This window comes from Larimichthys crocea, chromosome X (genome assembly GCF_000972845.2).
Source record: "Larimichthys crocea isolate SSNF chromosome X, L_crocea_2.0, whole genome shotgun sequence".
NCBI lineage: Eukaryota > Metazoa > Chordata > Actinopteri > Sciaenidae > Larimichthys > Larimichthys crocea.
In genome coordinates this window covers 11,180,459-11,201,985 of record NC_040020.1, presented here as the reverse complement: position 1 = coordinate 11,201,985, position 21,527 = coordinate 11,180,459, and the positions used below count along the sequence as shown (strand labels likewise).

Below are 21,527 nucleotides of genomic sequence, written 5' to 3'. Positions count from 1 at the left end.
CACTGTTTGGGTGGAGAGACATGTTAAAAATGCTTGATAACCCGTAAGAGAATTTACCCTGCTTTCAAAGTATTTTCTCTCATGTAAAGAGTAGCTTCAGATTCAGTAGTTTCAGTGCAAGTGGGTGGATGCATGATAAGCCTGAGACATGTTTTTGATTATATGATCAATAGTTATTATATTCTTGTCTCAGTCTACACCTGCAGTTTCTCATTGATGTGCATTTCTAGTCTGTCTCAATAGAGGGTGACATTGTGCTACACATACTGTATTGCATACTGAAAGACAGTTTCCTTACATGACTTCATGTGTTGCATCACATGACCACAGCAATGTTTTCACTGCCCCGAAAGCAATGAGAGGGTCTGTTTACTGTATATTGTTCTTGATTGGATTACAGCAACTGTCTTTTAAAGTCTTTCAGCACTTTGTTCCTATGTTTGCCACATAACCATGAAATGGTAAGTTATATAAATATGTATTTCATTTTAGACATAGTGAGTGATGAACATGATTAATTTTAGTGCTCTGACACATGAATACAATACATATGCTGTATAATTCAGACATCTCAGAGACACAAGCTGTTATAGAAGAAACAAACGTATTCTTTATCAAATCCCATTCAACTTTATTAATTAATTATTAGTATACATATTCCATCGCACATTTAACATCATGGAAATTACTTTGATTGTAAAAATACACAGATATTGACATTTCATGTCTGACAATGACACCATCTGAATACTTTATGTAAGTATACCATTATGCAAAAGCTCACATTTTCAATGTGACGCAGGAGGCAAAGCAGCCACTTATACTGCAGATGAATCTACACAACAACAAAACAACCATATTTTTTTACATGTACTGCTGTCTATACAAAAAATGAATATATATACACACATATGATTTTATATTTACAGTGCTTAAAATAAACAAATTGTAGCTGGTCTACAGTATAAACCAAACCAGTTCTTGAGAGTGAACTTAGCTTCGCTGAGCTTAGCACAGTTTGTGTTTCATAGTTTTATGTGTGTTTGTTTAAACTGCAGGTGGAATACCATGATCCAGTGATGAAATGTTGCATGCCATTAAAAATATGTGGAGTTCACAACATGCAACATTAAATACTGACAATAATTATAATTTTAATAATATATAATAATATATCAAACTAACAAAAATATTGCACAAGACAAAATGTTTCTCTGTAATATGTTTACTCACACTTAATGCTGCATGAAATGTATATATTCAATACCATAATCCACTTAACCTGGATACAACTTCCTTGGCAGTATATTTGTATGTCATCAACAAAGAACAGTTAGTCATTATGAGGGAGTAAATTAGAAAAATATGCATCTATTATATCTCTACAGGAGTGGCATTGTGTGCAAAAAAAAATCATAATTTCCTTGAAACAAATCTTACATTCACAAAAGCTTCATATCAAAATTGTCTTTTTGACTCATTCACTCATTCTCCATCAGAACCATGACCACATAGACATTGTCTCCCACTTTGCTTTCTCTTCTTTTTAAACACATAACATTTGTAACTCTAAGTTGATTGCCCCTGAAATGCTTGATTTCTTTTAATATTTTGGTTAAATACACTTCTTTAACTGACTGACTCACTAACTAAGAAGACCACTGTATACAGAAATCATAGGTTCTCTGAGAATAAAAAAGGTTTATTTACATCTGTATTGTCTGAAACACTGATGTAAATCAGTCTCGTACTGTTATAAATAATAGAATAACTTATGAGAGTAAATAAAGTGTCTGTTGTGACTGTCTGTTTCCTTTACTTTACAAGAATATACAGTACAATAATACACTCAAAGTTTATATAACCATTAATATATATAATGTATCTCATATGTCTGGACTAGCAGCCTATAATATAAACCTTTCCTTTGGTGTTAGTACTCAGACTGCTAAAAGGGAATAAATAAAACTAATGAAGTTGAAAGGCTTGACAAAAAATACTGAAGCCTTTCTCTCTTCAGTTGCACCCTAAAAGGTTTATGAGACACCTGTGTAAAGGATCTAAGTACTTTTGGTTGTTAAGTGAAAGTGAGTGTGATCTGCAAATTGTTTAAAAATCACGCTTGATACAGAAATAGAGGGTGAAATAAATGAAATTCATAAGGAAAGTCAAATAGCATGTGTCATAAACCCAACTCTCCCAGCCTGTCACCCTAATCGTAAGGTTTGCTTACAAACCGGTATGTCAATAAAATGATCTTTCTGAAACTCACGTTCATAATGTGTTCCACATGCTGTACATATTCAGTATATTACAGTATCTTAAAACAAAAAGCAGCACTCTGCAACTGAAGAAGTGAGTAAATCTTGCTTGTGCACAATTTGAGCAACGACGTTATCATTAAACTTTATCATTAAACACAATTCATGAACCACCCTGTAAGATTTATCATTCTAAAGCACTTTTCCAAAGCACTTTCTCTCGTGTTTGCTTTTGAAAACCTGCGTCCATAGCACATAGTTGCCAAACCCTTGTCTAAACTCTCCATGTCTGGTGATGTGCAGGGTTGCTGCAGGTTTTAACCACTCAAGTTAATCCTTCCAGATGACTTCACCCATGGTCGGTTCAGCAGATTTCTAGGGACCTATCGCTCAAAGTTAGAGAAAAGCAGATAAAAGTACAATCTGACCAAACTCTTTCCTCTCTCATCTTCTAACAGCTCTCCCTGAAACAAGACAGGTTAGCTGAGAATAAAGTGAACTGGCTAACCTTCAACCTAAGTTTTTTTCTCCCCACAAAACCAAAAGGTGTAAATAAAAGAAATCGGCAGTAGGGAGGGTTAGAGAGAATCAGGTTATAGTCAGGACACTTGAAGAAGGGATGAATTTAAACTGGATAATATCAAATTATTGGACAATTTTATGACAGAATCCAGTCAGATCAAAATGAATGCTACGGTGCTAACACAATCACTCATCTTCTGCTTCAGCAAGGTGAGGAGGACATTTGCTCATACTCTGGACACTTGAGGAGAGCAGGATAGTTGGAAGAGTTCATCTGGAGGGAGGCCTCAGAAGAGATGGAGGAGGGACTACGACCACGTCCAGCCCAGGCGTCTGGATGGAGGAACTGACCAGAGTAATCTGAGCAGTTGCTGAGGCGAGGCCGGTAGAAGCCCTGATGAGGCCGGTACATTTCCTCTGCTGTGTAGCGTTTCATGAACAGGTACACCGACATGACACCTGCCGTCTGGTGGGAAGTGGAGGCAAAGACACACAAAGTTTGCTCTTGTTTTGTCCTTAAACTGTATTTCTGTTATCGGTATTGTTCTTATTTTGTTCCTGCTTTACATATCTTATAGATTCTGAATAATTTTGAAGGTGTTGTTAATGGTAATATAAAACATAATTAGCCAGTAGTTTTTATTGTCAATGGAAAGATGATAAAACATATTATCCCTATAAACATCAGCAAAAATCAATCCCCTATAGTGAATCATGACTTGTTTGAATGAGTTCATGCAAGCGTGTATCTGTGTGGATTATTATGTTTATTTATTTGTTTTTCCTGTTCATAAAATAAACAAAGTTTCACTGGAAAATCATTTCCTGTCAGTGTTACATCCGATTGTGGATGATAAAAATCAATTATCCGCAAAAGAAACATGAATCACAGCTTATTAACCCCGAATTACCATGTGTCATGAGAATCTTTTCTCACAACACAATGCATCACAGTTGTTTATATCTAGTGTAAGGGATTTGAGTCTTAAAAATCCAAACACCAAATGTTTAATAAATTGATTTCTTGTCCTTTTTTTGAACAATGATTACGTCTCTCACACAAAAAGGGTGATTTTAAGAGGAGAAAGAAAGTTATATAGGTAAGAAAGAAAGTTTAGAGGACTAATTTTTATGTATGCTTGTGAAACCCAACCAGGCAAGATACAAGGTTACATTATTCACACTTATTGTGGTGATGTTACCTCAGTGAGCAGGAAGGAGATGGCAGCAAAGGCAAATGACCAGCCGTACTTGTAACTGAAGTAGGCCTCATTAGTCTTGGTTCTGTTCAACATTTCGTCATTAATGTTGGAGATGTACAACACCAGACCAACTACCAGAGAGAGACCTGAGGAGAACAATTATACTGAACTTATACGATAGGCATTACTATTGTTGCCAAAAATGATTATAAACCATACATGTAGTGATCACAGGTTTACAATAACAATATGCCACATTCTCAGATCAGTATCTATCATGCTGCTTCTTAATTTATTAGTTTGGATATGTTGTGAGTACCTGACAGGATGAAGAAGATTCCAGAGACAAAGGCCAGGATGGTGCGATGGGGTCGGATGTGGCCGATGTTGCTGAGTACAAAAGCAATGAACATGAAGAAAAGGCTGACCAGCGGGAATGGAGTGGCAGAACGGATCATCTCTGGAAGAAGACAAGAAAATCTGATCAGTTTCTTGAACTGAATTAGAAACTTAGACTTTCATGAATTTGAGATGTACTGAACTGAACTTTCTGGATTTTTTTCCTCTGTTTTGTACATTTTCTTCAGTGACTTTCTGAAACTTCTAATGGAAGTTTTTTTCTCCTTAGAGTAGCAGCATGAGTTTTTCCACTGAGACTGGTCTTGTCAAATCAGCATTTCATGGGTTTAGAACATGGTGGCTTATTTATATTAAAATGGAGCCGGGCCTCCCTACTGTGAGCAAATGGTAGAGTACCTCCCAGAAGTAAATTCTCTGATATGTTTTTCCAGAGCCTAATTGTGTCTCCATTACACAAGATGTTACCCTTCCCTTCAAGTGTTTCATCTGATTCTAAGACCATAAGCTTAATGGAATTGGTTATTTTATTAATTGGGTAAAGTTTGGTAAACTTGCCTAGAACAATCTACTGTAGATACCCTAGACCACATAATAAAACGACAAATGAAAGTAAGTCTTTCTGGATTTATGTTGGGTCTCCAACAAAGAGGCAGATTCACAAAAAAGTAAGTAAAATGATGCAATAAGAGGTGCATTAAAAGCAAAAATAAGTTATTATATAAATGCTGAAGTGTTTAAAAACAAACAGGTATGTCAATACAACAAAGCTGTGTGTTCTAATGTGATTGGATAGGTCCTGTATCAACTTTTAATGCTGTGTGTGTTTGAGTTTCTATTTACGCATCCCTCCATCTAAAATTCATTCATTCAGTGTTTCATCTAATCCATATATAGTACATTATCTTATGTCTACCATTGTGCCTGAAAGTATACTTTATTGTAAAACCAATAAAGTATACTGGGCAACATTTTCAGGAGTATTATTTTCTGAATTTGAATTTTCAGTTCAATTTGAGAATCTTTACTGCCTATGTTGTCGTCACTTCGGTGGAGTGATTTCTTTTTTACATGTACACTTCATTCTTATTCAGGTTTCTGTCACTTCTTCACCTGCACATCTCCACATCAATCCTCCTGTCTCCTATGTCTGCCTGTTTCTCTCTTTGTTCTCTAATACTGTACAATACTTAGAATCACCCCTTTGATACTTATTAGTAATAATCAAAAGTGCATGATTCATTGCATCCCTCAACATTGTCTGCTTCAGTTAGTGTGTTATGACAACCTTCAGTGAGTGTTGGAGGCATTTAAATGTGCCTACATGATCCACTAGTTTACAATTGCCTTATTTTTGTCTTTCCTCAGATACTACCGTTGGGATGCATCTTGAAGATTTTAGATCTGTAATAACAGCATCAGTCTCTGTAATCCTGACTGTTTGCCTGCACACTGCCGGTATTGTGTAAGTGTATCCATGCGTGTTAACCCTGCAGGGGGTCTCTACAAAATGAAAATGGCACCCTTAAATTTTTTATACACACTCAGCTCTTATCTTGAGTGGATTGGCCTAGGGGATTGGGCTAGGAATAGCACAAACTACATATATGACGACATAGTGCAGAGGTGTCGACTAGAGTAACGTGACTTGTGCTCAGATCAGACTTGTCATGTATGTGATGATTTTAGTCCTGGCATAACAAAATCTGCATTGCAGTCCCTGTCAGTGCTAAGCCACCAGTAGCATTGACCTGGAAACGGCTGCAGACAGGCGCCTCCCCAGGGACGTGTGGTGTTACCAGACACCTCTTTCACCTGCCAGAGATGAGGTTCACTGAGAGGGTGTAATACTTTGGAGGTCTGGACTATCACCCCAGTTCCACCCAGTGGTAGAAGAGAGCGATGGTCCAACAATAACTTATACTAACTCATAGCAAAACATTTTGCAAACAAAACTAAACACTTTCACCAGATTGAAGATTTACTTATATTATTATTATTTACTTATTTACTTACTTAATACTAGAGTGTTAACTGTTACTTACTCAGGACACTAACAGTGGACTCAGAGGTCATCTGGACATTAGTGGGCATCACATACTCTATGGTAAAACATCTGCCTTTCTCCTCCCCTGGAACAAAGAAATGGGGAAAGAAATATATTTTAGAAAGGTTCACAGAAATATTGAGTAGAAACAGCATTAAAGTTCTGACTGTACATCACAAATGTCAAGTTTTCTAACTACACAGAGTTTGTGTGCAGTTGTGATACAACTTCATCTTATTTCTTGAGTGAAGCAGTTAAACGTCAACAGCTTGTTTTAGACAATACAACATTTCTGCTTTTAGTATTTGTACAAGGAATGAGCAGGTGCTAATCAGCAGCCAGTGAGTGACGGAAACCACACAGCACACCAGGTGACCAGGTAAACCCTAGCTTTACCTCTGGTGACGTGGGAAGAGAGATTCTCCTCTAAATACCCCTCAAATGGGTGTGAAGACCCACTTTTCTCCATAATTAGGACAAGTATTTTGGGGTTTTTTTTAATGCGTGTGGGGCCCACTAGTACTATTATTGTGTGCACCTATGTATTTTTGAATCCCAAGGTGGGAGTGAATTTGTTGTTGATAATCTCCTCACAGAGGGGAGAAAGAGAGAAATCCACCTAATCAGGTATACAGTATTTGTTTTCCTTTTAATGTGAGAGTTGCTTATTTACTTTTGCTTATTTTTCTATGTGTTTTTGTATTATTATATTTTAGTTTTGCATTATTTAGGTGTAATTTGGGGTTAAACAAATCTGTTAATTTGTAAGTCTTTAATGAGATATTTCCTGTTGATGTGAATTATTCTTAAGGGGTTTTAGGCTGCATCATAAGTGAGACCACACATAGTTTGAAAGTTTATTCTGGTACAAAGTAGATTGACACTGACTCAATACATATCTAAATTATACAGTACTAAGTAATATTATTATTGAGTGTAAGTAAACAAATCTAGGGCACTATTCTTAAGGCCTGCGGAGAAGAACAATGTTACATGTATCAAGCAATTGTTTGTTGGTTTTCATTACATCATGTATATAAGGACATAGGATCACATGCTTGTTTCCCCTATGTTTCAAATTTTTATAATGCATACTCAATTCGCCTGAAAAGATCCTGTCTGAACACATCATAATAGGACATACAGTTTTATTAAATAAAACATTGACCTGCACCTCTCTCACATAGCAAACACTATATATTTAATGAGCGCAGCTATTGTTTGTTTAGGCTATAATCTAGTCACTATAAATCAATTACGAGATGAGATGAGGCACAATCTGGGCAAATTTACCACCTTGATTGAACAACCTCTTGTCAGAAACCCTGGAATTTAAATCAAGAGATGCTCAAGAGTAAAAATAAAAAATGATGGCAATTACCGTCCGGGATTGTTTGATAGAGAGATAAAGCCTGTCGGTTATTTCTCCCATTCCTGCATTTTATTTTAGTGTTTCTTTCAGCATAAAATCAGCATTTAAAGCCACTAAATGAAAATTCTCACAGGAAAGGGAAAGAGTATGTGGCTCCCTGGAGTTCCCCTTACCTGGGTTATCAAAACATTACTTAAAGATCTTGTAGGCTTCCTTATTAACAGTCATGCTTGTAGAGCTTTGTGTTGTAGCATGACTGTAAAGCGAGAGCTTTTTTTTATATCTGCAGAATGGCAGCTGTAATTGTCAGGCCTTTCAAATGTAACTACAACAGAGGTAAATACCGGTAATTATAGCATTATAGAAAATGTTGATTATGCTTTCACACAGCAGACTTAATGCCTCATTTTCAGTCAGTCTTGAAGGGCTCCAGTAACACTGCTATTTGAGACTTGTAATGAAAAACATTTACTGTGGAATGGCTGAAAATAAACAAAACATCATGCAAATGTGATTTTAATAATGCTGCTAAACAGCTACTGCAAAGCTAGACTTATAGTGTAGCTGTATGAAAGGGAAATCATGATAAACATTACAAACAAGAAATATTTCCAAGAATGGTATGTTACTGTAAAATAAAAACCTAGCTAAATTTAACTTTTATCAACACTATGGCTACTCTTGCAGTCTACATACAAGCAATCCAGTGCCCTATATAGGGCATGATTTACAGCACTAAAAATGACCAAGCCCTGGCTGTATGGTGTGAGATACTCTATATGAACTCGTGCTGAAACCAAATACTAACAGCCAAACACTCGATGAACTCTAGCCAACATCAATACCAACTAAAACACCACGCAACCTTGTTCACGATCTCTGGCATGACAACATACAGCAACTCAGTAATTGTTTCTGGGTCAAACTGTTAAGTGGGCAATAAGGCCACTCAATGGCCCCTAAAACACACACTACATTAGTCTATATATACTGTAGCAATGGCCTACTGTGTGGCAGGAAAACATCTGGTGCTAATCACAGCTGGATTGCCTACATATTTGTTGACAGTGAATGAGTAACCCTGAAACAGGACATGGCAGGTAATTTGTGGCACAGGGGTTAATGGAACAATTCAACAGTTCATTTTAATAATATTACAGAATAAATAAATTATTTGCATTTTTTAGGTCTAACCTTTTAAAAGGCACAAACATATTCTTGTTTGAAAATCCAAGAAGAAGAACACAGCATATTAATACCGTTAACTGTTGCCATTTCCAGAGGGAGCAAAGAGCAAAAGTTGATACCTGGTTTACTCAGGGGCAACACTTGTCTGGAGAGTTGTGTCTCTATGAAAAGAATAAAATCTAACCGTTAGTGTTTCATTTTCAATCCAGACCTCCAAGCATGCCCTTGTGATGTTGGAGCTGGGGAGGAACAATGTTTCGAAAGGCCAAAAGGTGTTTAAGCATGCACTGTGGAAATACATATGCTGTATATAATACTAATTTTTTCATGTCGAGTGCAAAAGAGATGCAGGTCAAAAAGATGGAAAAAGAAAAAGCAGTCAAGTAAATGAGGGTTTTCTGCATCAATCCATGATGCCTCGAGTGCAACAGAATAGAAGTCAGCCACTAGGTAAGTCATGAGGAAAGACATCTAGCAAAGCCAATCTTTCAACTGGAATAAAAATAGTTTCAAGGATGCACCACAGATTTAGAGTGTGGAAACATGAAAGGCAACATATTGGTCCTATTGCTGGACAGAGGTTAAGGCAAAGTTAAAATATTCATGCTGAAATATCCAAACACTAAGCAAAGACTCAGTCTTCTGTACTTTCTCCAGCAACATGTTTAAAGAGGAGGGAAGAAGGAGGAAAGAAGGTGACTGTGCATGTGCAAATATACATTTTATAGAAAATTAGACACTGAGGCCCAGATTCACCAAAGCTTTGTGCAGGACAGACCACAGTCAATGCTGAGTGAAAAGTGTTTCTAACGGTGCTACAGTAGTTAGAAACATTAAGCCTTGACTTTTGAATCTGTTATTCTAAACAATATGTACATTTGAATATTTTTTCATATCATTTAAGGTGATCTAATGAATTCACAAACAGTTCACCAAATGTTTTCATGCAGAATGACAGCAATGATGTTAACCAGAAGTTATTTTGTTTATTTGTGTCAGAAGTTTGTTTATTTTGTGTGTGTGTGTGTGTGTGTGTGTGTGTGTGTGTGTGTGTGTGTGTGTGTGTGTGTGAATAACTGCTATATGCACAGGAATATTGGTGAATTTGGACCTTTGTTTTGTTTGCAAATAAATGGTCATGTTGTGGAGCTTACTTCATGCATAACTAAACTATCTTATACATCTAAATATATATCAGATCAGGTTATATATAACCTATAATCGAGATTTATAATAATCAAATAAGTCATTATCCAATGGGTAAAGATACTTACTTAGCTCTGTGGACTGAGGGATAAAAATACTTCTGTATATTTCAGACTTCATACTAACTCACCAGCCAAGAAGCACACCCTCCAGAGGCCAGAGTGGAGGGACATGCGTATCTCTGTGCTCTGGTTGAGGGGAAGGATAACACCCTCCTCCAGGTAGAGCCAGTAGTCGGTGCTTACTGCAATCCCCAACAGGCCCAGGGCGCAAACAGCGAACACGCTGCTCAGCAACGTCAACGCCTTCCTGCCACATAGGCTCATACCACAGCCTCAACAGCAGGGGGGGGCGCCGCCGGCAGAAAGGAGAGCTGGGACAGGGAAAGAAAGGAAATAACATGTTCACTGAGTTTACATAAGTTAAAGGGGAGTCCTCATAAAAATCCTCCTGAGACAAGATCAAACTGTCCCAAAGGGAAGAGAATAAAAAACTGGAGCAAACAGAAACAACATTTTGGATTTTATTTTCATACTTTAAGAAAAGTACAACTTTTTTTTTTTTCATTTTGAGGACGTCACTTGTACATGCTGCCTCCTTAAAGAAAGGCAGAGGGAAATAAATTTGCTATACGGTAAAAAGTTTTCTTTCATAATGGGAACAGATAAAGATACTATGTAATCTAGTTAAAATATTGAAACCAAGAGATGTTTTTATTGTCGTGTAAGTATCAATTTAATTAATACATGACTATTTGACTAATGGCTTTGGGGTGTCTTTTGTTTCATCTTAACTGATTAAATGATTCCAGTCATGAAAGAATGTAAAGTAATAAATGGGATTCTGATAACTGGAGACTTTCTTCCTCTTAGCTGAGAAAAAATCTGGGAGGGACTCCCTCTCATTAGAATTTGAATAACCACATTGTGCAGGGCCTGTGGCTTAGTTGGGCATGTTTGGAAAAATATTATGTGAAGTTTTTCCATTTGACTGCCCTCATGTTGCCTGCAGCAAAAAGAAAAAACAAAAACCAAAGAACACAGTATACAGTAAGTCATACCACCCAGAAGATAGGACATTTTCTCATATAATCATACACAACTCCTAATATCTGATACAAGTCTTATATAAATCCACTTCCTTTCTGTTATATCTAGTGATGCAGAAGCAGCATTGCAGATGGTGTGCAGTATGTGTCAGCATATGAATGTGTGCGCTCATCACACAAAACCATGGATCTGTTCGTATGGTAGCTGATGCCCACATTTGCCGGAAGCTGGAGCACTGGGGGTGGCTTGGCATGGGATACGTGTTGAAAGGAATTGATTTTACATAATGAGTTCACAGTGGGATGGCACACTGAGCACTCACTGGGGGACTGGAAAGATTGAGTGAATATGTGAAAGGATTTTGAACTTTTCATAAGATTCATGGCATTTATTTCTCTCCATGGATCAACTTCTTGTTTCATGATTGAATGTAAAGCTTCAGTAGAGATCTCCACACATCTGCCAGCTTGCATCTCAACAAACAGAAGAGTGAGATGTAAAGACGACGTGTGGTACTCATGGTTATGCATGAAGCTTTAAGAGGAATGCAGGGATTTTTTCAGCTGAGCAGAGGAGACTAAACATGTCAACATTTCTTGCACTTTGTAACACTGCATCTCATAGACTAAACCCATAGATTCTGGGCATTTATTACAACTAGCCAATGACATGACATAGAATACAAAAAAATCTGGGGTATTACAGGACTTCAAACTATGAACCACAGGTCTGCGTGTTATGCAAGAAAGAGTGATGGTGATTGGAAGCAGGCCGAATGCATGCATAAGCAATCAGAATTCACTAAAGCACAAAAGACTGGCATTAATGAGAAGGCACTATTATTAAACCTTTTCTTGACCATGGTGCAATCAGTGGCCATTCATTTATAATAGCCATGTAACGACTCTATTTTTAGTCATTTACCACCAAGCTACAACCTGCAGACAAGATGCATGCTTTCCACTCATAGAGGTTTTTGTGTTATTGCATTTGACATGATTCTCTGTTGCAGCAGAGTACAGCAGAAAAAGCACACACTGAAATGCTGACTGCACCTGAATATGGGCTTCTACAAATAGATAACGATTACTGAAAGAGACAGAAGATGATGGTGCTACCCTTCAAGCACAAAAATAGACAAGGATAATGTAATGATAGTGACAGTGCTCAAAAGAGCCACACCAAATGTCTTAATTAATAATGCAACATTACAGTATGTGTTTGAATCTGAATTTAAAAGTTGACGAGTAAGCTGCTGTATTTGTTAATACAGTTATGATTAGAGATATTTTGCCACGACACAGTTGTCATTCTATAATTTGATCGGACCAATACCAATGTTCTGTCATCGACTAACACCATTGCACCATCCACACTATCCTTGGGTTGGCAACTGTTGCACAGTTGTTGCTAAAAGGTTTCGACACAGACATTCTTCGCATGGTTAAAGCAAGAAGGGACAGAGAAAGACTGACACCTGATAAATAAATGTGATACACACATACACAAAAAAACAGAACACTGCAAAGACCTATTAAGGTTTTCCTAAAGTCAGAAGTCAGTCTATTTTGAGCACACTGCACCACTGTAATAAGGAGCTGCTGAATGACACTAGCTGTTCCACAATAATCCCAGTTCCAGTGAAGATTATGACTTTTGCTTTGTGGAAGGTTGAGTTACAGTCACTGTGCTGGTAGACCACATCTGAATATTTGTTTTGTGTTGTTTTTTTTGTTTTTTTTAGTCATACAAGCAAACTGCTTAGAAAAAACAGCTGGAGGCACTTAATCTAGTTTGGGTGAAACTCAAACATCCTGCAGACATAATCAAGGCTAACAGCATGTTTTCCTTGTAGCATGTGCTGATTTGTCCGCTCACAGATCAAGGGTAATGGGTACCAAAAATTAGGTATGTGAAAAAACACCTGAATGTCAATCGAAAACAGTAGTAAACTGAATTAATTTGCAGCATCTTTCAGTAATGCATTGCGCATGTGGGGAGAGGAATCTGTAAGGAGTATTTCCACAAATATTTTCTAGAGTTTCACAGGGATGTGTATACATTACGAATTAATGTGTCCTATAACCTCCTATTGTTTGTGCGCTGGCTGGCTGGCAGAGATTGTTTGGACACCTAAATGTATTAGAGCAATCATTTTTGTTGCTTTGCTTGGTATTCTAACAGGAAGTGGAAAATTATATCAATGACAGTAAAAGAAAGAGGCCTAAAAATAGTTCTTACATTCCACAAAGCCAGATGAACAGAACAGGCAGGTGTGTATACGAGCTTCAGGACACCCACCCTTCAGACCACACACACACACAGACACACACACACACACACATCATATTAAGTCCTTCATGAATACTAATAATTGTACTCATTGTTCTGGCCTCTAAAGGATTATGAATGGTGACTGATCTCATTTGAAAAATAAAAAATAAAAAAAATAAAAAGTGTTTTATTTGTATTGAGATTCCCATCCCATTAGATGTTCAAAGCCACCAGGAGCAACAAAAAAGCCTTGTGCTCCCCTCTATGTCTGCAAAGGGGTACACGAAACACTCCTCTGCATAAACATCAGCGTTTGCTTTAAAGTCCTGTTTGAACCTGTTACTAGACTACCGTCCATGACTGAAACACCTAAACATGGTGATAAAGTAAGCAAAACCTTTGCAATTGTTACTGTCACCCTCATATATGTTTATCTTGTGTAAAAATGAAACTACATTTTTACTTTACACTTACAATATCCTCAATGAAAAAGCATGTGATTGTTTACAACCATTAATGTGATACTGAACAAAGCCACTAGGGGTCCAGAGGCCATGCTGGCATCAAGTAAGGCAGATACACACCGCTGCTAGAGTAAAGGGCATGTCATCACCAGAAGTAGGGCAGTCCTCCTTTGTCTACTTTAACATGCAAACCTAACCTCCTGTCAATCTTAATTTAAACTACTCATTTCCAAGAACAATTGGAAATCCAACGGAAAGACAAAGAGTAACACAGATGTCTCCTTCCTTTTCAACTGTTGTAAAATACTATGTTATTGTTCAACACTTTTGAGGGTTTATCCACATCACAGCATGCATTTGTTTTTACTATGCTTACTGAATCAGCTGGTGTGGCTATAGGAGAGCGTGGCTGTGGGTGCAGTCCCTCTGTTGCTTTTGATAAGGACAGGAGACTAACCATGTGGTTGGTTGGGGCTAGCTGGAGGAGCCTGAGGACAAAAGCAGTCCAGTGCAAAGGAGAGGATATGCCATGAAGCAACGGACACAGCTGGAGGAAATTGGCTGAGATCTGCTTGGATAGTTTAAGAAAACATACTTAAAGAGAAAACACCACATGTGCCTTCAATATATATGCACATATTCATACATACATCAATCTCTCAGGCCCACAAATGTCCATGAGCTTTGTATATCAAATACACTTGTACATGAAAACATAGAGGCTATTTCTCAGTTGTCCTCACTTAATGAGTAGTGGGAGTGTGTCACTGATCACAAAAGTCTTACAAAGAATTATATTTTTTTCTGTAGCTAGATCAAAATAAATGATGCAGATTTTACAACCACCAAAACCACAGTGAACATAACAAAGCGTTCTTAATCCAAAAGGCAAAGCTACAATCACCTGTTTTCTTGTCAATATATCCTATGCAGTATATCATACAGTTAGTTATTGTAATGAAAACAATTCCAACAAGGACAAGTTTTTTCCAAGTCATAAATATTCAGTATTTCAGTTCAGTGTATAGAAATGTGCCTCCACAAGGCTTACATCCTGTCAAATAAATACGATTCATATCACCATTGATATTGTTATTAACACTAATATGAAGACAGATTTGTATGTTTTTTAAAAGGAAGAAACCACTTTCAAATATATCCAACAAAAGCGTATAAAATTACAGTTTTAGTTATTTCTGACTATAAGAATTTGTTTCTGCAACCCAGTTTTAATAGGTAAAGGTTACACGTTCCCTGGCATATTAATTTAGGCCCTGCATGGTAAATATCTTAAATGATTGTTTGTTTTGTGAAATATACAAACATAATATTATTACGTGTCTAAATAAAATAAACAACTAAAACAATTATTTTGAGCAGTTGTGAAGAGTATGTCAAACCTTTGAGCAGCTATTTACAATAATGATTTAGCAGACCTACTAATCCTATCTTCCCTGTTTAGGACTCTCTCAATTTGGACATAGTACCATATTGTTTTGTCTTGTACCCTGACTATATGATTCTGACGGTTAATGTTATTGCACAGAGGACATTTTGTTTCCATATGCTAATGTATATCGTTATCCTGGCCTCCAGTCAGGAGCTAACAAGCTAGAATGATTTCTCAGTGGTCTAATTCTGGAGATGCCTCAGCACTCCCTCGAAATCATGCCTACCAAAATTTTAAAAATGCACACAGTCGTTCAAGCCAAATCCCTGCTGTAGGCCAGACAATTTACAATGCATCATCTGGCGAACAGCAGAGAGTGGTGGTGGTGGTGGCAGTGGTGGTGCGAGCTGTCAAGGCTGAGTGAAGTGGAAATTTCTGTGTCATGTTCTCACCTCTCCTACACTTTAAAACCACGAGATTCAAGTTAGAAAGTCAGTCAGATGGCTGTTAAATGTAATCACACATTTGCATATAAACACTTGAACCAGCTGACCCAATGTAGAAGGTGTTCTCTGCCATCACCCTCAAGACTCTAGAGCAGCCTGCATCAAAACGCAGTACATCTCTCGTTCTGTAATGTCAGATCATCTTAATTTAATTGGATGGGGCAGCTCTGGATATAGCCCAAGCCTTTCATGCTGTTCCAAAGGCAGTCCCCTTATGTCTTTTAGCAAATGGCTTTGAGCTGCCATCCCCTGTGTATTCCATCATACAGTATCACAATCAGAAAGAATACAAAGAGCTTGTCAGTCAGCTTGTTCACTGCATTTAATATCTTCTGATGATCATAAATGAGTAATAGTAAAGATAAACTGTAAAAAACTGACTTAAAATACCTTAATATCGTCACTGCAAAAGGCTGTTTTCTTTACCAAAGCTTTGCGAATATTAAGGATAACTGTCCATAACTGTTTCCATGTAGACATATTTGCGACAAACATAATAATAACTTGAATGACTTAAAGATGAAATAAAGGTTTAATTGACTTACACAAAAGACAGTGACCCACAACAATAGCACCAACATCCATTTTCCTTGTTTGTTGTGAGAACAAGTCTACCATTTATAAGAGCTTGACTTGGCCCTGTCGCCAGGCAACACTATACAGAAGAGACTGCCGAATTAGTGAAGCATGAACAGACTGATGAGCGAGTCCCGAAACAAGAATTCCTATTTGTTAGTGCATTTTACATGTTGAAGCGGGGATACAGAGGAAAACAGGAGAAAAACATAGAGGCACAAATACATCACAGAAGATTATGGAACAAAACATATATAAGGACATATTACACACAGTCATAATGATACTCAAACACACACACAGGACATCAATTTTATACAAGTGTATATGTTTCGATATTCTACAGTAAAGCCACATTATAAATACAAACTTAAAATTGCTGTAGGACTTTAATAATAACAACAACCAGAGTGTGTGTAAAGCTACAGTATATTGCAAATCTAAATTAAAACTGAAAAGTGGACCACTGTCACCAGGGAGGACTATGTTTACTTTTTGAGGATATTCCCATCAGGATGTTCCTTAGAGTGTGAGTGATCACTGAAACTGCTGAGGTGCAGCCAAGAGAGTGGGTTGATGCTACAGGGAATGTTTATTTACTGTGCTTAACAAATTTGTGTTATTATGGAGCATGTTTCATATACACACCATAACAATAGCAAGTGAAGTTAGTAAAAGGTTAAGAAAGGAAAACAAATCGGCCCCTCACTAACACTGCTGAGCCTTAGATGCACCTAGATACACCCCTGATCAAAATCTTAAGACCGGGGGAAAAAGTTACTAATATTCGCATTTCCATTCGCATTTCCGTGCTCGTGGAACTTAACCAGGTTGCAATCAGAGCTTCACAATGCAAAAAGAATAAACAGGAGCAAAAGACAGCAAAATGGAATCAGCAGTTTATTGAAAACTGCATTTAAACTCAAACAGGCTGTTTATCAGCTGATCAAAAGTTTACGACCACAGCCTTAAAAAGTCAAAATCTGTGCAAAAACCTGACTTTCATGTCATTTTCTATCAGACATTCACGCTGTCATGAACCCCTGATGGCAAAGGCAAAAAGGTTTTCTGTCTTTGAATCTGACAGGATTGTTGAGCTGCACAAGCAAGGCCTTTCGCAACGTGCCATCCCTGTCGAACTTGGATGCAGTGAGGCAGTCATTTTAAATTTCTTAAAAGATCCTGAGGGTTATGGGACAAAAAAAAAGTCAAGTGATAGACCCAAAAAAATGTCACCTGCTCTGAGCTGGAGGATCTGACGGGCTGTCAGCGAAGACACAGGCCAATTCTTGACCCAAACTAAGACCCTTAATGTACTGTACTTTTTGTAGCCCAATCACCATAAGACAGCATCTACAACAGAAGGGCTTAAAGAACAAAACATTTATTTAAAGGCCCATTTGCACCAAAAATGGGACATTAGAAGGTGGAAGAAAGTTTTTTTAATTAATCTGGATGGTCATGATGGCTTCCAACATTACTGGCATAACAAGGAGATCCCACTGGAGATGTTTTCTACATGGCACAGTGGAGGAGGCGCCATCATGATCTGGGATGTTTTTTCCTTCGATGTAAAAATAGAGCTTCAGGTTGTGCAGGGGCGTCAAAATGCGGCAGGTCTGTGGAGATGTTGCAGCAGGGATCCCTCTTGACTGAGAACTCTTGTCTGTGCAGTGATCACTGGGTCTTTCAACAGGACAATGCTTCAGTTCACAGTGTCTGCCTGACAAAGGACTTCTTCCAGGGTTAGTGTTTGGACCATCCTGCATGTCCCTGTGATCTAAATCCCACTGAGGACGTTTGGGGATGGATGGCAAGGGAAGTTTACAAAAATGGACGATCATGGATGCCCTTCTTGAAGCCATCTTCACCACATGGGGCAATGTTCTCACCAACCTTCTGGAAAAACTCACATCAAGCATGACTAAATACATTTTTGAAATGATAAGCAAGAACGGTGAGTACTACTGAGTCCATTTTGACACTTTTACATAATTTTTGGGTTTATTTTGGGCTGTAGTCTTAAACATCTGATCAGCTGATAAACGGCCTGTTTGAGTTTAAATGCAGTTTTCAATAAACTGCTGATTCTATTTTGTTGTATTTTGCTCCTGTTTCTTCTTTTTGCATTTTGAAGCTCTACTTACAACCTGGATAAATTCCACCAGTGCAAAATGTGAATATTAGTAATTTTCCCCCCGGTCTTAAGATTTTGATCAGGAGTGTATCTACGTGCATCTAAGGCTCAGCAGTGTTAGTGAGGGGCCGCTTTGTTTTCCTTTCTTAACCTTTTACTAACTTCACTTGCGTGACCTCCTGACTACACACATTCACATCATCAAAAAACAATAGGGATGTAGAGTTTTACAAACAAAACCCAATGAATCTTAAATTCACTAATATCGACTTTAAGTAATACTAAGTAAGCTTTCTGTCATAGCTGACAAACTAACAAACTAGTCATAACAACAGCTAACCTATATGTAATACAACACAGAACATGCATTGTGTATAATAACACAACAGTCCAATACACATCGGTGACATTGAGCATGTTCATGTTCTCAATATGAAATCTGTAGCAGACATTCCTAGTAATGATGACCTATAGCCGTGTGTTCATGTTGGCAGGAATGACAAATTGGTTAACTATGAGCAGTGGTGTTGGCGACTTAACAAGACACAGGGTGAAGGAAAAATTGAGGATTTTAATGATAGAACACATGGCCAGGGATGTAAAGTATTTGGTAACATAGTCTGTGCATCTTTGAGCCTTCAAAATTTGGCTGTAAAGCTGCACAAAGGCTTGAATCCCAGAGATAAAAAAAATATTGAAAATCACTGACAGTTCCAGCAGTTAAATATGTGGTTCAAGTCAGCAGTTTAAGCTTGTGACACCACATTAGATTCTGCTGCATAAAACTGAAAGCAATGCCTGCAACATTTTAATGATGATAAGGTCAACTGACTTCCAATTAAATTTTTAAACCTCTGTGGGTTTCTTTGAAAACTATCTGCATAAACAGAAGAAGGATCTATAAAAAGACTAGAAAATAGTACAAATATACCTTGCAAAAGATTGAACTGAAACTGAACAAACCCCAGAAATGTACACAAGTTGTGGGTTTCCATCTTTAGGTCACAGTGTGAACTACTATAATGATGTGCACAATGTACTATAAATGTCTATTTCACTGCAACAAGTAGCCAGAGTGCAGCCTTTATTGGACAGTGGCTCCAAACCATTTTCCTTTGCAACTGCAGAAAAATAATCCCCTGCGGTTCACTGCCATCTCCGTCTAAGTTTGTGCTAAAACAGTATTCGGCTGGCACACAGGGGTGGATGGATGTCGGCCAAGTTGGCCTGTGGGCTGCCTACTGCTGAAAACCTATTCTAGGTTAATCTGACATTTTTGTTAATGAAGAGAGGTAGCCTATTAAAACTGCAACTGAATTTCAAGATTTGTTTCAGATGTTGCTATAGAGAATAAAGTTCAGATTAGAAGATATGCAGCCTGCAAAATAAACAAAATCTCACGAAATCATCATTTAAAGATACTGATACATACAGAGCTTGAATAACTGAATACATTTAGGTGAGGACTGTGCCTCTACATCTGTGAATTCTTTTTTTATTTTTTTTGTTTTGTCAATAGTTTTGAGGTAACTAATATGTGGTTATAAGTCTTGGTCCTTAGTGTGCCATTTAGTAGGAGTCTATTTCTTGGCTTCCTCCATCAGAGGCAGCTGTTTGTTCCGCCCGCCGTTTAAATCTTTGGCTGGAGCTCAAATCGCTGTCCGCGGTGCTGAAGCGGCCACACACGTCCCCACGAACAGTCCATCAATAATAAACTTAGTCCATTGAGCCTGGTGTTAAACAACTGTGTAATGGAAGGAAACTCATCGAGACCCCGTTTCCCTTAAGTGTTTATTGGCGCCGGAGTACCCAAAGTAAATGTAGTCTAGAAATGACTTGTTTTCATAGGACCGCAAAAAGCTCACTCCCCTTCCTTCTTTGTGTTCTCAGCCTAAAAACAATGCACTATCTCGACTAGCGTGTCGCATGTACAATTTAAAAACGTTTTAACCGAGTTGGACACATATAGTGTTTCCGTGTTGAAGTATAGTAGATACATCTAGTCAGCAAAGTGAGTCTTGTCATTTTTCCCACAATAATTTCAGCAGTAATGAAGAGTAAAGTCCTCTCTTTACATAGAAGTGTGAGCAAAGTTAGTGTTAACAGAGGCTCCCATCCTTTTATATTGTAAATATTCAAACAAGCCTCGGTCTAAATGGCATAAAGTAAAAACGTGCAAGGCAAACGAAACAAACAAAGCATTCCACCACGCCATCAGCTGCGCTGTTTCTCTGCGCAAAAACATCGACGGTAACATTTATCTCTACAAAACACAGACATCATTATTAATTACCTTTCACGAAAAAGACTGGCTGATTCAAAGCACTGTTCTTGCTCTTCCTCTGTCTTTTCTCTTTTTGTTTCTCCCGGTTCAGTCGCTCCGTGTTGTCTCGGGTTTGCCTGCGTGTGGCGGACCGTACCCGCGGCTGCGTAACTCGCGCACCACTACAATCCAAAGCAGAGCTGAGAGCGCGGCACGTGGCGGCTGACTCCGCTCTCCACCTCTCTTCAGGTGAGGACAGAGGAGGAGCTGGGTCCATGCGATGACAGTTTATTGTTCAAACCAAATAAAACCCTGAAGGCGCCATCATTTTCTTTGCGGATGTTCCGTTTTTAAAGCTTTAGTTGTTTGTGCAAAATTCCCATCATGACAGTTGCATGAATTTGATTTCATGCACAAATAGTCGTGACATGCACAGTCTATATTTCTTTTAGCATTCTTATATTACAATATACAACCAGTAACTCCATAATACATAGTAACTGATAGGAAATCTTTTTGTCAGTTTTATTTTTTTTCTTATTTTCTCAAATTCTTCCCATTTCTTTCTGCCCTTTGAATTGGCTTCCCAATTGAGCCTTCAACAGAACCATTCAATTTTGTTATTTTATTTTCTGTATCACTACTCCTTAATCAAATGCATCTATGTAACATCTGGTTCATTCTTCTTGTGGAAACAGATGTGTATAGCCGGA

General features: G+C 37.9%; 1 protein-coding gene across 1 annotated transcript; it reads right to left on the bottom strand.

Moving 5' to 3' along the window:
* Nucleotides 1-624: 624 nt before the first annotated feature.
* LOC104927116 (voltage-dependent calcium channel gamma-5 subunit) lies at nucleotides 625-21,123 on the bottom strand. Its single transcript, XM_010741126.3, has 6 exons — nucleotides 20,845-21,123; nucleotides 10,286-10,528; nucleotides 6,388-6,474; nucleotides 4,305-4,445; nucleotides 3,986-4,131; nucleotides 625-3,249 (listed from the first exon to the last, which is right to left on the bottom strand). Exons 2-6 carry the CDS (start codon nucleotides 10,479-10,481, stop codon nucleotides 2,986-2,988), a joined length of 834 nt encoding a protein of 277 aa, XP_010739428.1. The 5' UTR covers nucleotides 10,482-10,528; nucleotides 20,845-21,123; the 3' UTR covers nucleotides 625-2,985.
* Between the last annotated feature and the right edge of the window lie 404 nt (nucleotides 21,124-21,527).